We start from the raw sequence: 15330 nt of genomic DNA, 5'->3' as shown, positions 1-15330 counted from the left end.
CAAAAGCCCTTTGGATATTCTCCCAAGGTAATAGGGTCCCAGGGAGTCATGGGATCCATTGCAGCTATTTAAATCAGAAGGCAGATTGCGCTGTGTTACCTCAGAGGCAGTTTGGCATCGGAGGATTGGGTCTCTTAGCCTGCATCTCTGGAAAAGTAAGTTTCTTACGTGCCAGGTCATCTGACCTTAACTTTGTTCTCATCTTTTTATAGAGTTGTTTTGGTTATTTTTATATTAATAATGTGGAGTGCTTTGTGTAATTTTCAAAATTTGTATTTGGAAAGTATTGACACTGTTTGCCTAAATGTCCGAGTTTAGTTTGTGTTTTAATGAAAATTAATATTTAAAGTGTTCTCTTAGTTGTAGGACTTTAGCAGTACTGAACAACAAAATGATTCAAGGGTGAAAGAATCTTCTTCAGAATAATGGTACTTGCTTCCTTTCACCTGTTCTCTTTATAGAGATATGTGCTTTCTAATTCTCAATAATAAATTAAACTTGTATGTTCACAGATACTTAGTAAGTAATGACTTAGAGGTTAAAATAGTTCTGTTTTATATATGTTTGTGTGTAAATATTCATGATTAAATCACTAAAAGGGGTCCCACTTGGCTGCGGAAGCAGAATTTTGTTTTTGGTTTCCACAGAGGTGTGAATTTTTGCCTAATATGGGAGACAGTGGAAACTTCTCGTTACTGAAATTTGGCCAATATAAGTAACTGCACAGAACAGTAATGATTTAATTTTTGTCAATGAATTTCTTAACTGAATAACGAGCAAACTACTAGACTTTGGATAACAATCCAACAGGTTTGTTGTTGCTTGTTTTGTTTTGTTGGGTTTTTTTAACGGATGGTAACCAGGGCTCACAAACAAATAAGGCAAAAGTGTAATTGTGTATATCAGACAATAAAAGTAGATTCATGCGCTTGAACATAAAATTCTTTGGACTAAAAATTGGCAGGTATTCCAGTCTTTGTAGTTATAGAGAGACTGGACAGGAAAAAAAGACCATGAGCAACAATGAAGGGGAAGAGTGTACGGTAGGAAATTGTTAATTAACATGACATTTGATTACCTGCCATAAAAATCCTATAACTTACTATATTTGATTTGCTAGAAAGCTGAAAGTATGCTTACATGGTGTGCTCAGGAACTATGTAGATCAAATAACATGCTAATTTTTTGGTTCAAAACCCCGTTCCAGCAGTGACAGCTTTCTGTATCTGATTGCCTGGAGTTAAGCTATTGTTTTCAGTGTATCTACAGTTCTTCTGGCTGGTAGTATTGTATCCAGAGCTTAAATTTAAGTAACAAAACTTGGAAAATGTTGACCATATTTAAAGAAAGAAAAGGTGAAATGCACACTAAATTCACTTCAAATTAAAGTCCATGAGTGAAGAATTGTATCATATTTCTGAGCATCTGGAGTGGAAACCCATTTTATTACTAGGTCCAAATAAGATTTTTGGACAACTTTGGTGGGCCTCGCATAGATTCATGCTTGAATGTAATTGAGTGATATCGTGAGAAGAAATTACATGGCAGTGAATTGTCTGAAGTGAGGTTGGAGTTCGTATCTGGTCTGAACTTTGGTATCATTTCTCGATGTATCCAATTAATTCATACAATAACAAGTATAGCGAGTGTCTCCCATCCCTCCCAGTATTTAATTTGGAAAAAATACTTTACGCAAAAACAAGTTAGTTATGCAGCAGATTAGTTAGTAGCATTGGTTTCTGTAGTGTATGTGAGGTTTCTGAATCCAGGTTAGTGTTTTTGGCCTTGAGAAATTAGGGTGGCAATGCATGATAGGTATGAATGATGAACATGTGAATATGCCAGTGCTTGGTTAAACTGACAGATTATAGTTAATGTGAAAAGTATGTGTGTAAACTGTGGGTAAAATAAACAGTAACTTAGAGAAGAGTGAAAGTAATCAAAGCCTCATGCTGCTTTCCTTGATATTTTTTTTCAGTGAGGATATAGTCCAAAAATAAGTGCCAGTATCTTGTTACAAAAATTGGAGATTTAATTTTATCAAAATCATTAATTTAGGAGTTAACTCTTAAAAGCTGTACTTGAAATCAAGGGTCCTAGAAGAAGCAGTGGAAGTGGTTGAGGGTTTGCTTAGCTGATGCAGTTGTGGTGGTATAAACCTGTCCCTTCAGCCTTACCTGTTTGTCAAGTTTTCTGTTTTGTTTTTAAATAGGGGCATGGTCTATATGGCATTTCAAGATTCTTTGTAGTTCTGCGTTTTACCAATTCACATACTGATAATTATAACATATTTCAGTATCTTAGGCATGTATTTTAGATAAATTCAGAAGCACAAGAAAAAAGTCATTACCCAGTCTGAGAACTTGTTTGGTTCAACTTCTGTTTTCAGGGGAAAAGTAGTTTGAGTTTCCTTCTGTTATTTCTAGTTAGTATTTTGTTGTGTGAGATCTATGCCACAGGAAGGTAGTGATGCTGAACAATTAACATGTAAATAAATTAGCAATTATCACTAGCAAAATCCATAATTGGCTTCACCCATTTTGTCAGGTATTACCAGTTTTTAATTAATGCTTTGCATGTTGAAGCAGAGCATGTCCTTTTTATTTGTTTTGTTGTTGGGTTTTTTTACAGTTTCAGTTTTAAAGTTTTCATTTTTTTCATTTTTTTTAAGCAGCATTGAATTTTTTGTTACTTAAGGAGAGCTTAAACTGAATAATTTAATTTTTTTTTTTTTGTTACTGTGACTGTGGACTTGATGTCTTCTTTTTACTGTTTTTTGGTGGCGGGTGGGGGTAGGCAACTGCTAGCAAGTATTGCGCTCATTTAAGAGCGTGTCATTTATTTGCTTCTGTCCAGATGCATATCATACTTTTCTGCCTCTTAAAAGTGTTATTTTTGAAATTGATCCACAAATAATATACAGATCTATAGTTTCTAAAATACTTCATTGAAGTTTGAGTTTTCTATTCGCTAGATATTTAGATAACTGTTGATGCAAGCGAATTTTTAGAGGAGTCTAATTTTTTAAGGAAATAGGTGATTGGGTTTGTGCATAAGAAATCTGTGGTATGTATTCTCTGTTCTACCTGCTCTCGCACTTCTCCCTCCTGCCCCAAAAAGACTCGAAATCACTTTTGAATCTTTTCTCCTTAAACTGCAAATTAATTTTCAGCAGCAGATTTTAGCTTTCTGAAAAGCATCTTCAACATAATTTTTGCGTATAACGGAAGAATTTTACGTTCGTGTCATCTTGTTTGGATGGTATCTGTAGATTTTAAAGAAGGAATTTGAAATTAATTCCCATTAAAGAACACTGTGGAATGGCATTTACAAAGGGGTATGCTAAATGACACATAAGGGAGATGCTAAATATAACTACTAAGTAGTAGTATTTGTTTGAAACTACAGTTTTAAATTAGAGCAACACCACCACCAGTTTTCATTTGTGTGCTCTGAAATGTAAATTGGTCAAATGATGAACTCTGCTTATTTGAAATTGTTAGGTCTTAATGTTGTTTTTGTTGTGTTTTTTTCTTTCTCTTCTGCATTCCCCTTCCTTCCTCTCTCCAGCTAAATGGCCTTAAAATGGCAGATGAGCCCATGGAAGAAGGTGAACCATATTCCTACCACGTAAGTATATCTGATAGATGTTCAGTTTAGACACTCATTAGCATGACTTCCTTTTGAAGCAGAATTTATGCATTCCCTGCTCTTTAATAACTTTTTAACCTATCATTTTATTTGACCAGATCTGAAGAGGCTCTAAGTCTCAAAGATGATTTTGAAAATTAATACCTGGGTAGGGGCCGTAAGTGCCTTGTGTGGGAAAGGTTGCTGCATGAGCCAGTGCTTCATGGAAAACAGTTTCTGTGTGCTAGAGAGAGCATTTACAGATCCCTCGACCTCAGAAAATGCTCAGTCCAACCTTGAACCTTTTATACACAGAGTGCTTAATGTCACTCTTATTACACTGTCATCTGTTCTTCCTTTGTATTTTTTTAATGTAGTTGCTGTACATTCATCTAGAAAGTGCTGAATTCCTGCTATTTTAGAACAGAATTAGTTTTTATACCAGTATGTTAATTTGACTTTTATGTAGAAACATCCCAGATAAACCCTGTTGAGCACAATTTTTGTCCAGTGCCTTGGTGATGTGCATATTTAGGAGATGCTGAAGATCAGTGTTCTGTATGCTGGCTAAATCTTGGACTAAACTTCAGGCTAATTCTGTATGTGGTGAAATGCCTGACTTTGCACGGAAAAATGGGCCATTTTTGAACATACTCATCCGTATGTTTTTGAACAGGATCATGGGAGAAGGTATCAAGTAGATCTTATTGCCAGCTGTAACTACTGCTTTGTATTGCAATAATAACTTTGTAAGTAAGTGATTTGGAGAATAAACTCTTGAGTGTAGAAACATGTGGTGCTTGGACTTCTCCTGGTGTGGAGTAAGTAAATAAACAATCAGTGTCATAGTCATCTTACATGTAGCAAAGAAAGATGAGCAATGGGTTGTCTCAATCTTTTACTGTACTTGAACCAGAAGGATGTTGCTGAGCTTGTTTGTTAGGTGCTTGGAGCTACATACCAGTCAAGCTGTAACGAAGTAAGATGGCACAAAGCCATAACCGATTGCGGCGTTTCTTTCAGTGCTTTGTCTTCTGTTGAACCTGCTGGGAATATTTCCCTTTTGTGCAAGGCGACTCAGTGGGAGCTGGTACCTGAGCCCTGAAATAGATTTGCCGCTCAAGCGGCAGAGCACAAAACCAGATAACCAGATTTGCAGTTCATGGAGGCCAAACTAGAAATGAAAATGAAACTGGCTTGTATATCTGTTCAACTCTTTACCTGCTTATTTCTTGTTGATGATGCAGAGGTCTTTTTATACTTCAGTAATGCCAATTTTTAGTACTTTAATGATAGTTAAGTAGGTGAAATTGTATAGACATCTTTTGTGAAGGTAAAACACTTTATAAAAAATAACTCATCTCACCCATCTCAAGTTATTCTTTATTTGCATAGAAAACGTTTTTTCTCCTCAGTTCACTTTTAGAAATACTCTGTCAGTCTCCGCAGCAACCACTTGTGATGTCACAGGCTAATGACTCAAGGTGGGTGATAAACAGAAGAGCAGGTGAACTCTTAAAGATCTTTTCTCATGTGAAGGTTCACAGTGTTAAGGAATACAAATTAGGATGGTGAAGTAAAAGAGCTTCTAAATAGAGTATTTATGTATTTCATAGAAAGAACCAGCCATTAAGTCTGTTGTACGACTTGGTGTATAACTAGACAACTTGCTGCTTTCATCTGTCATCAGATCACTTGAAAGGCTAGTGTTCTTACCTGCCTTAAATTCCAGGCATGTGTTAAAAAAAAAAAAGTAAAAATGAGAAGATACGTGTGGCTTTCCTATGAATACGTATATGCATAGTCAACAAGATGGATGGATGAAATGGAGATGTATGCACTGTATCATAAGTGTATGTCAGCTGTTATTTTGTGAACAGAGGGAAATAAAGTAGCTTAGAGTGTGAATTAAAGAATTAACTTTGTTATGCAGCAGTGTCTTGTGTTAATACCTACCTTTGCATGGGAAGCAGGCGGAACAAAGAGGCCTTTTCCAGGAAGAATAGGAAATAAGAGATGTAGGGGAGGGGAAAAGACTCATGTGTAGTAACAGTTGAACTACAGTTTGTGAATATACTGAGATGCTAGTTTGAACTCTTTCTTACCCCCTCAGGACAAACAAAACAATTACGGCATAGACAGTTAATGCAGTGTGATGATTCCCCCCTTTTTTCAGATGATCAGATTTCTACCCTGAATTTCTGTGTAAACCCACCTAGAGAGTTTCATCTAGATACTTCTGTATCAAGTCTGATAATGCTGACTGTAAGTTTTAATGCATGGTCTTGGGCAGCAAGACTTCCTGTAGTCAACCTAAGTATAGAATGATGTTCTTTTCTAAAACCAGCTGTTTCATCAAGTGGTCAGGTTTTTTTCCGGTGGTGTTCATACTTGTCATTGAGGGACAGCAACACACCATAGGCTGGTAGGGTGTTCTTCTGGTCTTCGCTAAGAGAAGCTTTCAAGATGAAGGTCTAAAGAGGATGGGAGGACAGTTAATCATTTGGATACCCTAAAGACATCAAAGGCCTGCAGATTGGGTGGGATTTTCTGTTGTGAATGGGTTGTATTTGCAGCGTGCAAGAAATTAGTTGGTATTCTTGATAGGGCTGAGGAGTGCTGCTCCTGTTGTACGTGCAAGCTCAGGTTGCTGTTCTAGGCCTTAGCACGTAGTTTGTAGTTTCAAGGGTGCTTATTTTGACAGCTCTCTTATTTTGGCTCACAGAAACTTCTCTTACACCATAAGAGCTGTAATACATCATCTGATTTGTTTTCATCATGAATGTTTGTCTTTTCACAATTGTAGCTGCTGTGCCCTGCTTTGCTAAACATGAGAGTAACAGGAAAAAGTCAACAGAACACTAAATCTTTTATGTAGTACCTCAGAATTACCCTCAGCTTTCTGAAGTAGGTCTCTACAAAGGATGGTATCTCCATGAGCTCTGCATCCCAGAGCTGTGTTTCTTCTGTTGGATGCAAGAATTCTCAGAGTTCTTAAGATGACTCATATCTTATTTATGCTCTTCAAACGATGCATGTTCATCTACCTACAAATGGATGACCATATTTATTATTTGCTGCTGTGAAAAGCAATAATTACCTAAAATGATGAAATTCAATTTCGCTTTCATTAAGGCTATTTCAGGAAAGGGAAAGATGAGAAGAGTAGTCACTGGGAAAACTAAGGGCCGCTAAAACAGAAGTGAAGCACAGAAGAATCATCTTAGACTTGGTTTAAAAATCTGTACATTTATTCCTTTTATGTAAGAAAATCCATCTTTGTAGTTATAATATTTATGACAAAAGGAAATGAACATTCTTTGAGAACTTCAGTTTAGAAAATTTAGATGCATCTATTTAAGAAAGGATAGATGGGAAAACTCTTCATTTGAACAGCTTTCTGTTGTGCCTTATTAGAATTTTGAATATTTTATTAGGGGAAAAAAAGCAACCCACAAAAAAAACCAAGAAAAGAGCAAGCTTTTACATGCGCTTGTAACAAGAGTTGATTAATTCAGGCCTGTTCATTGTTGTATTTTGTTTGCCTTGAAAAAAATAGGATGAAGGAAGTGTGAAAGAAATCCCTATTACACACCATGTGAAAGAAGGATGTGAGAAAGCAGATCCAGCACAGTTTGAACTACTTAAGGTTCTTGGACAGGGATCATTTGGAAAGGTAAGATAACTTTGTTTTCATCTGATGTCCACTTTGAACCTGCTTTATCTTGCTTCCCTTATTTCTGTAATACTACAAGGTTAAGTATAAACGTAACAAATCTGAGTACAGGTAGATATGTTTGTGGAAATTGCTTTGCTTTGGAGGAAGTTATCCACCCTGCTTTGCAGCTGGGTAGGAGGGGACTATGTTTTCATTTTCACTATGATAGCATTTCTGACTTAATGTTTTTTTAGAGGAAAAGCAATCTTTTTCCACAGACCTGTCCAGACATTCAAGAAAGATAGTGCTGTAGCAGAGTTGCTGGGAATGTTTGAAAAGATAGTGACAAATTTCTTTTTTTTTTTTTTTTTTCCAAACCTTGTTCTGGTGCCAAGGGAGCACTGTTTATAGCAGGACATCAAATCATATCAGACGCAGAGGTAACAGACTCAGTCTCTAGGCAAAATGGTCAGTAGCAAATTTTAGGAGGTCTGCCATGGAAAGTTATCATTTGCTTTAACTGGACAGAGAGGCATGTTTGTGGTTCATCTGCAGTGGCATCTGCAGCTTCATGGGAACAATGGCACCAACATCAAGAGATTTTACCAGTTGGGTTAGAGAGTTAGGGGTGGGTTTTATGCAACAGCTCTGGTGTTGACAAGCTCTGTTTGCCTAATGCCATGGCTATTTGAAATAAAATAATAGTGTTTTCAACTGCCTCAAGTCTTTATTTATTGCAGTGTCTAGTGAGGAATCAGAATGAACAATATCTCTGTTCCATATAGGTTGCCTTGTATCTTCTGTAGCTTAGGTTGATGCTTGGGAGGCACCATTGATAGACACTTCTGGAGGAGTTGGTGATTTGTCTTTTAATGATGGTACTTGACATGCTGTGAATGACTTTTTTCAATATACGAAATCTGTATTGATGTAGATACAGAAGAATGATAGTGGTAGTTTAGAACTTGAACCAAAGTAACAAGAAAGTAAATAATCAGGGAAAGGTATTTCAGGTTTTTTATTTTGCTGTATTTAAGTGATCTACAGCTAAAAGACAGTAACTGAACAATTATTCAAATAGCATATAGAAGAAATATGGCAATTTTTTTGTTACAATGATTTCTTTTTGTAATGTGCCACTTGGTGTCACATTGCAGAAATGAAATTAAAAATCAAATGTCTCAGTCACTAGTTTGAAACACAGTAGTTGAAATATTAATCCTCGTGTATAAGAAGCTAATTTATTTTTTAAAACCAGACTCTTAAACTACATCTTTTGCAACACATAAAAAGTAGACAATCAGCTTTACATGTGTTCCCATTTCCTGTTCTTCTGCTGGTTTTGTCTACCTCATGGCAGGAACAAATCTCTGCATAGAGTTGTACGAGAGGCAGGGGAGGAAAACCCTGGACATGAGGAAGGCATTTTGTGAATAAGTGCTAGTTTAGAAAATAGACTTTAAAATATTTCTTAATATTTTACAGCTTAAGAAACGTTTCTTTTATCTGGTAATGTTGGTTGCAGATTCTCTCATACACTTCTCATGGAGCCTAAAAGGCTCCATGCGTTTATTACTCTTGACTTGAGATATCTTAAGCTATCTTAGGGCTCAGCACATCTGGTGTGGACATCTTAGCCCTGATCAGACACATTCTTACTTCACAGAGTTCAGACTTCTGACACCCTAAGGAATGCTCTCGCTCAGAATCCCACCAGCTTGGTGAGATGTCTGTTTCAGAGCTTTTGAAACCTGGCAGTACTTGGTTCAGACACCAGCTTTAAGAATTGGATGGTGACTGGTGCACACCTGAGCGGAGCTCTTTTTATCTAATATTTGTTGCTTTCTATTGAAAGGAGAAAACAAACAATGAAGATCAATGGCTGTTGCCTTCATGGTGTTTGTTTTCTCTCTCCAGTTCGTACTTCCCAGGGATCTCCCTTTGGGCTTAGCAAACACAAGGTTTGTTTGCTCTAGCCTAGTATAGTGCTACAGCCCATTCTCTACGTGGTTTTTTTGGCATCTGTGCAGGATTTAACGCAGCTTCACAGAAATGAAGGGTTAAACCTCATGTCCATTACCGAGTTTCTCTCTTCAGCCTTTGGTAGCATTCTGAGGTTTCAGCATCTGGTCTGGTGAAAATGGTCTTCTATTCACTTAGGTGAATCGCTTTGCGCAGTAGGTGTCCATCTTGATTGTGCTTTACAATTGAACAATCGACCATTGCATCTCTGCAAGATGTGGGATTAGGGAGACTTTGTCTGCAAATTAAATAGGTGGTGCTTGAGTAGTTTTCAGTGGCAACTATTTTGGTCCTTGTTAGCTAGAATTTGTAACTTGTACGTGAATTCCTTACATTCTTACAAGCTGCTAGTTATTAAGCACTAAAATATTTGTACATGCTTATTAATATTTTACTTTTGTAACTGAGTGTATTAATCTACAGATGTTTTCTTATTTGCTGGTGTTTGAATTACTCCCTTTACTATTTGAGCATCAACATTGAGAGTAGTGCTGTAGGTCAATCATCGGGCAAAACTTAAAACAGAAAGCCCAATAACCTTGAAACATGATGACTTTTTTCATCGAACCAGAGCTTAAATAAAAACAACTCCCACCCTGTACAATTTAGTCAGTGGCAGCATATGAATTTCTGATTCTAGAATGGAAAAGTTGATGAGTATTTGATCTTTTTTTAACAATTTCCAAGTAATTTCTAACAAAGTGTATATGTAAATAAATCTAGTGTTAATGAAAATCTGAATAAGTTAAGATCAGAGAGGCAATTTCGGGTAGCTCTTGGCATTCTCTTGTGACTTGTACTTTTTTTTTTTTTGCAGTACAAACTTTCCTCATAACTAATAATTGCTGTTATAAGAACAACAACTTGGAAACAGGAGCACATACCAAACTGTTTTGTAAATTGAAAGACCTAGTAGTTAGAATATTAGTCAGTAGAGGTACATGTATTTGTACTGCATTATTCTATCTAATATTATGCTTTTCTTAGTATCAAGTTATATATCATCTATCTTTAAAACTCCTCTGGAAAGGAAAGAGTAGAAAAACCTGTTGGAGTTGCTATTCCAGAGGGAAGGGGTGCTTTGATCTTAAATGGTGAGGTTTCCTTGCTTTCGTCTCACCACTCTTACAGAATTCATTAATATAGCCTGTTACATATTTGAGACTTGGGTCTTAAACCTCAAAAATCTCTTAGGAGGTGGCAGACCAGGCAGAATTGTCATTCTCCAAGAAAGTAATATAAACACACACATTTATGTAAGTACTTACTTATTTAAACAGCTTGCTATAGGAAAGAATGTATAGTTTATGACCAATCTGAATACTTCAGAGAGCTTGGTGGTGCATGTACCTCTAATCTGATTAGGGGAATGCAATTTTGTCCTTCCTTTAAAGATGTGTACTTAGGAAAGAACACTGAAAGCTGCCTGAAATTAATAGGTGGTTTGTGATAGTTGCTTATTCAATTACTAAGCTTGCTTATGCAAAAAGACTTACTGTGAATATTTAGCATTTTTTCATTCCTCAGAGTTTTTGAGGAATGGGATGGGACTAGGGATGTGCCCTTCATGGCATTTGTTTTCTTTCTCCAGTTCATTCTTCCCAGGGATCTCCCTTTGGCTTCTGTAGAATACAGACTCGTAGTCTGTATTAATGAAGTTAAAAGTAAAGACATAGTAGTGTTTTTTTGTCGGATTTACATAAAATATTTTTAGCAGTAATTTTAAAAGTGGTGGTTATATTACCAGGTCTTCCTCGTACGGAAAATAATCGGTCCTGATGCTGGGCAGCTTTATGCAATGAAAGTATTGAAAAAAGCTTCTTTAAAAGGTACGTGTGTCTTTTGAATTGGAACTTTAGAAAATGGTTTTCAGTGCACCTGCATCTCTTAAATGACTCTTGTAAATACTTCTTTTTAAAATCTTTTTTTTAATCTTAAATTTTTTTCAGTGAGTTCATAGCTCTTCTCTGAAAGTACCTTTTTTATAGAGTAACTTAGAAGTTCATGTTTAAGAATTATTTTAAATCCGGACAGATAGCTGTCAAAGTTTAAAATTGCATTATTTAATTCTGTTTAGCCTTTTCATTACATTAAAACAAATTAATTTCATAAACCATTTTCCTTTTGTCTTTTGTCAAGTTAGAACTCTACTGTGGTTAGAATTGTTAAGTTACTCCCTTGTTATAGGTGCCATAGCAAGCTAAATTAATGTTTTGGCTTTCAGAAGGCACTTTAATGGATGTAACTCCACTGTGTGTAAATAGGGTCTCCTACTAGTTGAAGAGGAAAAAGTAATCTTAAAAGACAGAAAATATATATTCAGTACAGTTAGTTAATTCAGAGGTTGAAGTTAGCTGTCTGGAAGTGTGGATGTGAGCTTTTTTCTTGAAAGGACTATGGTTTATCCCAAAATATTGGGATGTGTTGGAAAAAAAAAATAGACATTAAGGAACCTGGGGCAGGTAAGAAACAAAATAGAATTTTGCTGTCTGAAAGTACGTGTTTTGTGGGAGATGTAAATAAGGTAACAAGGAAAAGTACTTCCTTAGACACCAACGGCTTTCCGTATGCTAATTTCTGCTCCATTTGTATTATACCAAATACATTTGTTTCATACTAGTCTTTTTTCTTTTTTTCCCCCTCAGTTCGCGATAGAGTTCGTACAAAAATGGAGAGAGATATATTAGTAGAAGTAAATCATCCATTTATCGTCAAACTGCACTATGGTTGGTATTTTTTTTGCTACAGTTTCTTTCAATACTTGAAGGCATAGCTGATCGTGTTCTTTCTCGGTTTTGTAGTGTCCATTTTAGTGCCCAAATTAGGTTCTTGCAAGTTTAAATCCCAAGACTAAAACCAGAACGTAACTACACATGTATATAAAAGTTTTCAGTTAAGTCCTTTTGAAATGTAAGAATTTTCCAGGAAATCTTTAAAGATTTGCAGAGGATTTTTTGTTTACTTTTCATTGAGTAAAACCAAAACACAGTAATTCACATACTTGGTGTTTTCCTGTTTGACAAAGGAGAAATAAAAGAACAGTATTTTAATGATCTCTTATGACTGAGGTTATCTGCTGTGAAGAAGCAAGTAATCATTCAGTAGATTACCTCATCTGCTGCTGAATTATTTCAGTTCCGTTACAAAAGTATTGCCTTTCACTTGAAACTTCCAAGTTGTAAAAGCATTCAGATCTGTTTTGTAGATCATCTTTGTCACACAACTATTGATTATTTTTTTAAATTATTTTTATAAAGCCTTTCAGACTGAAGGGAAGCTATATTTAATATTGGATTTTCTCAGGGGAGGAGATGTATTCACGCGATTATCCAAAGAGGTAAGTTCCTAAAATTTTATCTCCACTCAGTGTTAGGTGGTTTCTTGTCAGTATAGGATTGTCTTTTGTAGCTGTTTCCCCCATATTTCCTGTCATAGTCAAGTTTTTAATAACTTGGTTGGGCTTCCCTTATGTACTCTAGAATATATTCTGTAAACTTAAGAAACATGAGTGTGTATTGATTAGTGGCCTAAGTCTTAATCTGGTATTTGCAAAGTACAGTTCTTTTGTCTAAAAGTGTTTTGTTGCTTGGAAACCAAACTGAAGTAAATCAAGATTTAGCAATAAAGGGGATGTATAGTTCTTATGCTCCTAGTCAGCTTAGGTGCTCCTGGAATTATGCATCTGTAAGACATTTCTGCTGCATTGTAAAATTTCATAATGCTGTAATACAAATCCTAATGCTTAATCTCACAAAGTGTGAACATTGGGTATTTTTGAGACTGCTCCCCTTCATCTAACACTGGCATGCAACTGGAACTTTAATTTTTCATTTCTATTTTTGTTTTCTGGAGAGTGAGTTTCAGAGGAGGGAATATGATGCAGCCTGTTAATATTTTTTTTAAACATTTGTCATGCAATATTTATTATATGTTTCCTTAAGTATTATGAACATGTTTATAAGATTTTTATTTTCTTTCTGCAAGCCTTTCATAAAGGTCTAAATTTTTAATGGCAGTTTCCCAACAACTTCACAGTAAGAGAGCTTTTCAGTGTTTTCACCAGTGTAAATACACTTAATATTGCTAATGCATCAGAAAAGACACTTTCTTAAATGAGAAAAACTGTGTATGCGACTGATTTTTTTTTTTTTCATGACATGAAGGAAGTTGTTGTATCCCCAGTATGTAAGGCCATGAGCTAGTTTTTTCCCCATGTGCTTTTTGTAAAAATAAAGCTTTACTTTAGGAATGGGCAAAAGAGAAGGAAAAATTTAAAGGGGGTTTTGTTTCCCTTTTTAATAAAAAGCTGACCTTGGTTAAAACTGATCATGTCTAAGAATTGAGCTCAAAATTAATTAACCTGGAGGCTAAAATGGAGGTTAAAAGCTTAAACCGGCCGACTTGTAAAGGGTTATTGGAACAGTAGGTAGGAAAGAGGTCAATCTCTGCTTTGAATATAGGATGTCTAATTATAGAGGAAATTCTGGTATAGCAGGAAGAACTATTCTCTTGCACTAACACAGCTGGGATTACCGAGTATGTAACATTCTTAAGTAAGGGATGCAAGTCTATCCATAATAACACTAGCTAGGTGGTTGAAAGAGGTATGTATTCCCTTTGGGAATAAAGAAGTAATAATTGTCAAGTTTTCTTACTGTTAAGTCTCTACATGTTTTTTGGAAGACTTCAGTTACCTTCTATGATGGCTTTTAAACACTTACTGTGTATATAGAAAAGTCAGGCCTTTTTATTTTCTGGTCAGAAGACAAGGTATTTTCAAAAGAACATGGTAAAACAAAGACGGTGGACAATACACATGACGGTAAATTCCCCATGGCATTTCATACTTTCCACACAAGATTATTTTAAATGAATTGGATTTAGTATGAGGTTATTAAAATACTTTTGTTGGTGTTTAAGTTCTGACGTGGGCCTGAAAGTTCCAGCTGTGGAAGTGAAATGAGTATATAATGAAGTTTTCATTGGTAACATTTAATGAAGTTGACTTGCATCATGTTTGTTGACACAGAAAGCAGTTTTAAATGAAATTATTATTGGGAGATTGTAGATTACCATTTAACATCACTGCATTCCGAGATTTGCATTTTGGCTACTCCAAGGAGTAATGATATCCAAGGTTTCCTCTTGGTCTTTTGGATGTAGATGAAAAACAGTATCCACATTGCTCTTTAAAAAAATCAAGGTGAAACTTTGTGTAGTGTAACAGCTTTATTATTCATACAATATTAATACCTATCATTATGGAAATTAGGAGTATTTCTGTTGCCAGTAGAACAGATTACATATGTGCAATTCAAAGTACAGATCAGTGTACTACTAAATCACTAAGCCCAGTTACCTTAATTTGAGTCTTACTAGCTATCTACTGTGCAGTTGAGATGGCTGTTCTCCTTGTTCCTGTTGTTTTCAACAAATAAGGAAATAGTTCACTTAAACCTCAAATTCAATTCCAGTAATTTAAAGATTACTAGCTTCTCCAGTAATTGGTAGAACATGACAAGAGCCAAAGCAGGTATGATTCTTGTATATGAAATTAGAAGCAACCTGTTGAGTATTTAGGATAGGAATGCATCTCTCAAATGCTTTATGTGCAATGTCAATCAGTTTTTCAGTATCTCACTAGGGTTCTTCAAATTTCTTTTCCTAAGAAGAGCAGAGTAGGTTCTTCAACTCCCACTGCAGATTTTCATGTCATTGTTATTTTCACCAAAGTGTTTTATTTTGCATACTTTTTCCTAAATTATTTCTCCTTTTTTTTCCCTAAATATTGTTAATGTGAGTTGACAGAGACAGTCACCTAATACAGCAGTCATATACTAAATTTTATGATGCAGTGGAAACAGTCTGTATAGGATTGTGGCAGAAAGACTGCTGGTGGTCAGTAACACCAAATAAAACAATTAAATTTATTACATTAAAAGTTAGCTTATGCTCTGCACTAACTGCTGATGTTTTTGTTTAAGTATTGCAGGTAGTTCTTTTGTATACTTGATGATTAG

The 15330-nt window shown here is 35.6% G+C and overlaps 1 protein-coding gene across 3 annotated transcripts in view; it reads left to right on the top strand.

The window, feature by feature from the left end:
- Window positions 1-3572: 3572 nt before the first annotated feature.
- Window positions 3573-15330, top strand: part of RPS6KA6 (ribosomal protein S6 kinase, 90kDa, polypeptide 6) — a 31623-nt gene continuing 19865 nt past the window's right edge. For 2 of the 3 annotated variants that reach the window (XM_010572414.1, XM_010572412.1), the window contains exons 1-5: window positions 3573-3630; window positions 7190-7306; window positions 11058-11139; window positions 11956-12036; window positions 12568-12647. In XM_010572414.1, the coding sequence (XP_010570716.1) occupies window positions 3586-3630; window positions 7190-7306; window positions 11058-11139; window positions 11956-12036; window positions 12568-12647 (405 nt within the window). In that variant the 5' untranslated portion in view covers window positions 3573-3585. Of the gene's footprint in view, window positions 3631-7189; window positions 7307-11057; window positions 11140-11955; window positions 12037-12567; window positions 12648-15330 lie in introns of those variants that run through there. The other variant, XM_010572415.1, reaches the window with a different exon arrangement.

Source organism: Haliaeetus leucocephalus, unplaced genomic scaffold (genome assembly GCF_000737465.1).
Source record: "Haliaeetus leucocephalus isolate CR32 unplaced genomic scaffold, Haliaeetus_leucocephalus-4.0 Scaffold340, whole genome shotgun sequence".
Classification (NCBI taxonomy): Eukaryota; Metazoa; Chordata; class Aves; order Accipitriformes; family Accipitridae; genus Haliaeetus; species Haliaeetus leucocephalus.
The sequence above is the reverse complement of the archived record's forward strand: the minus strand, read 5'-3'. Positions and strand labels throughout refer to the sequence as shown.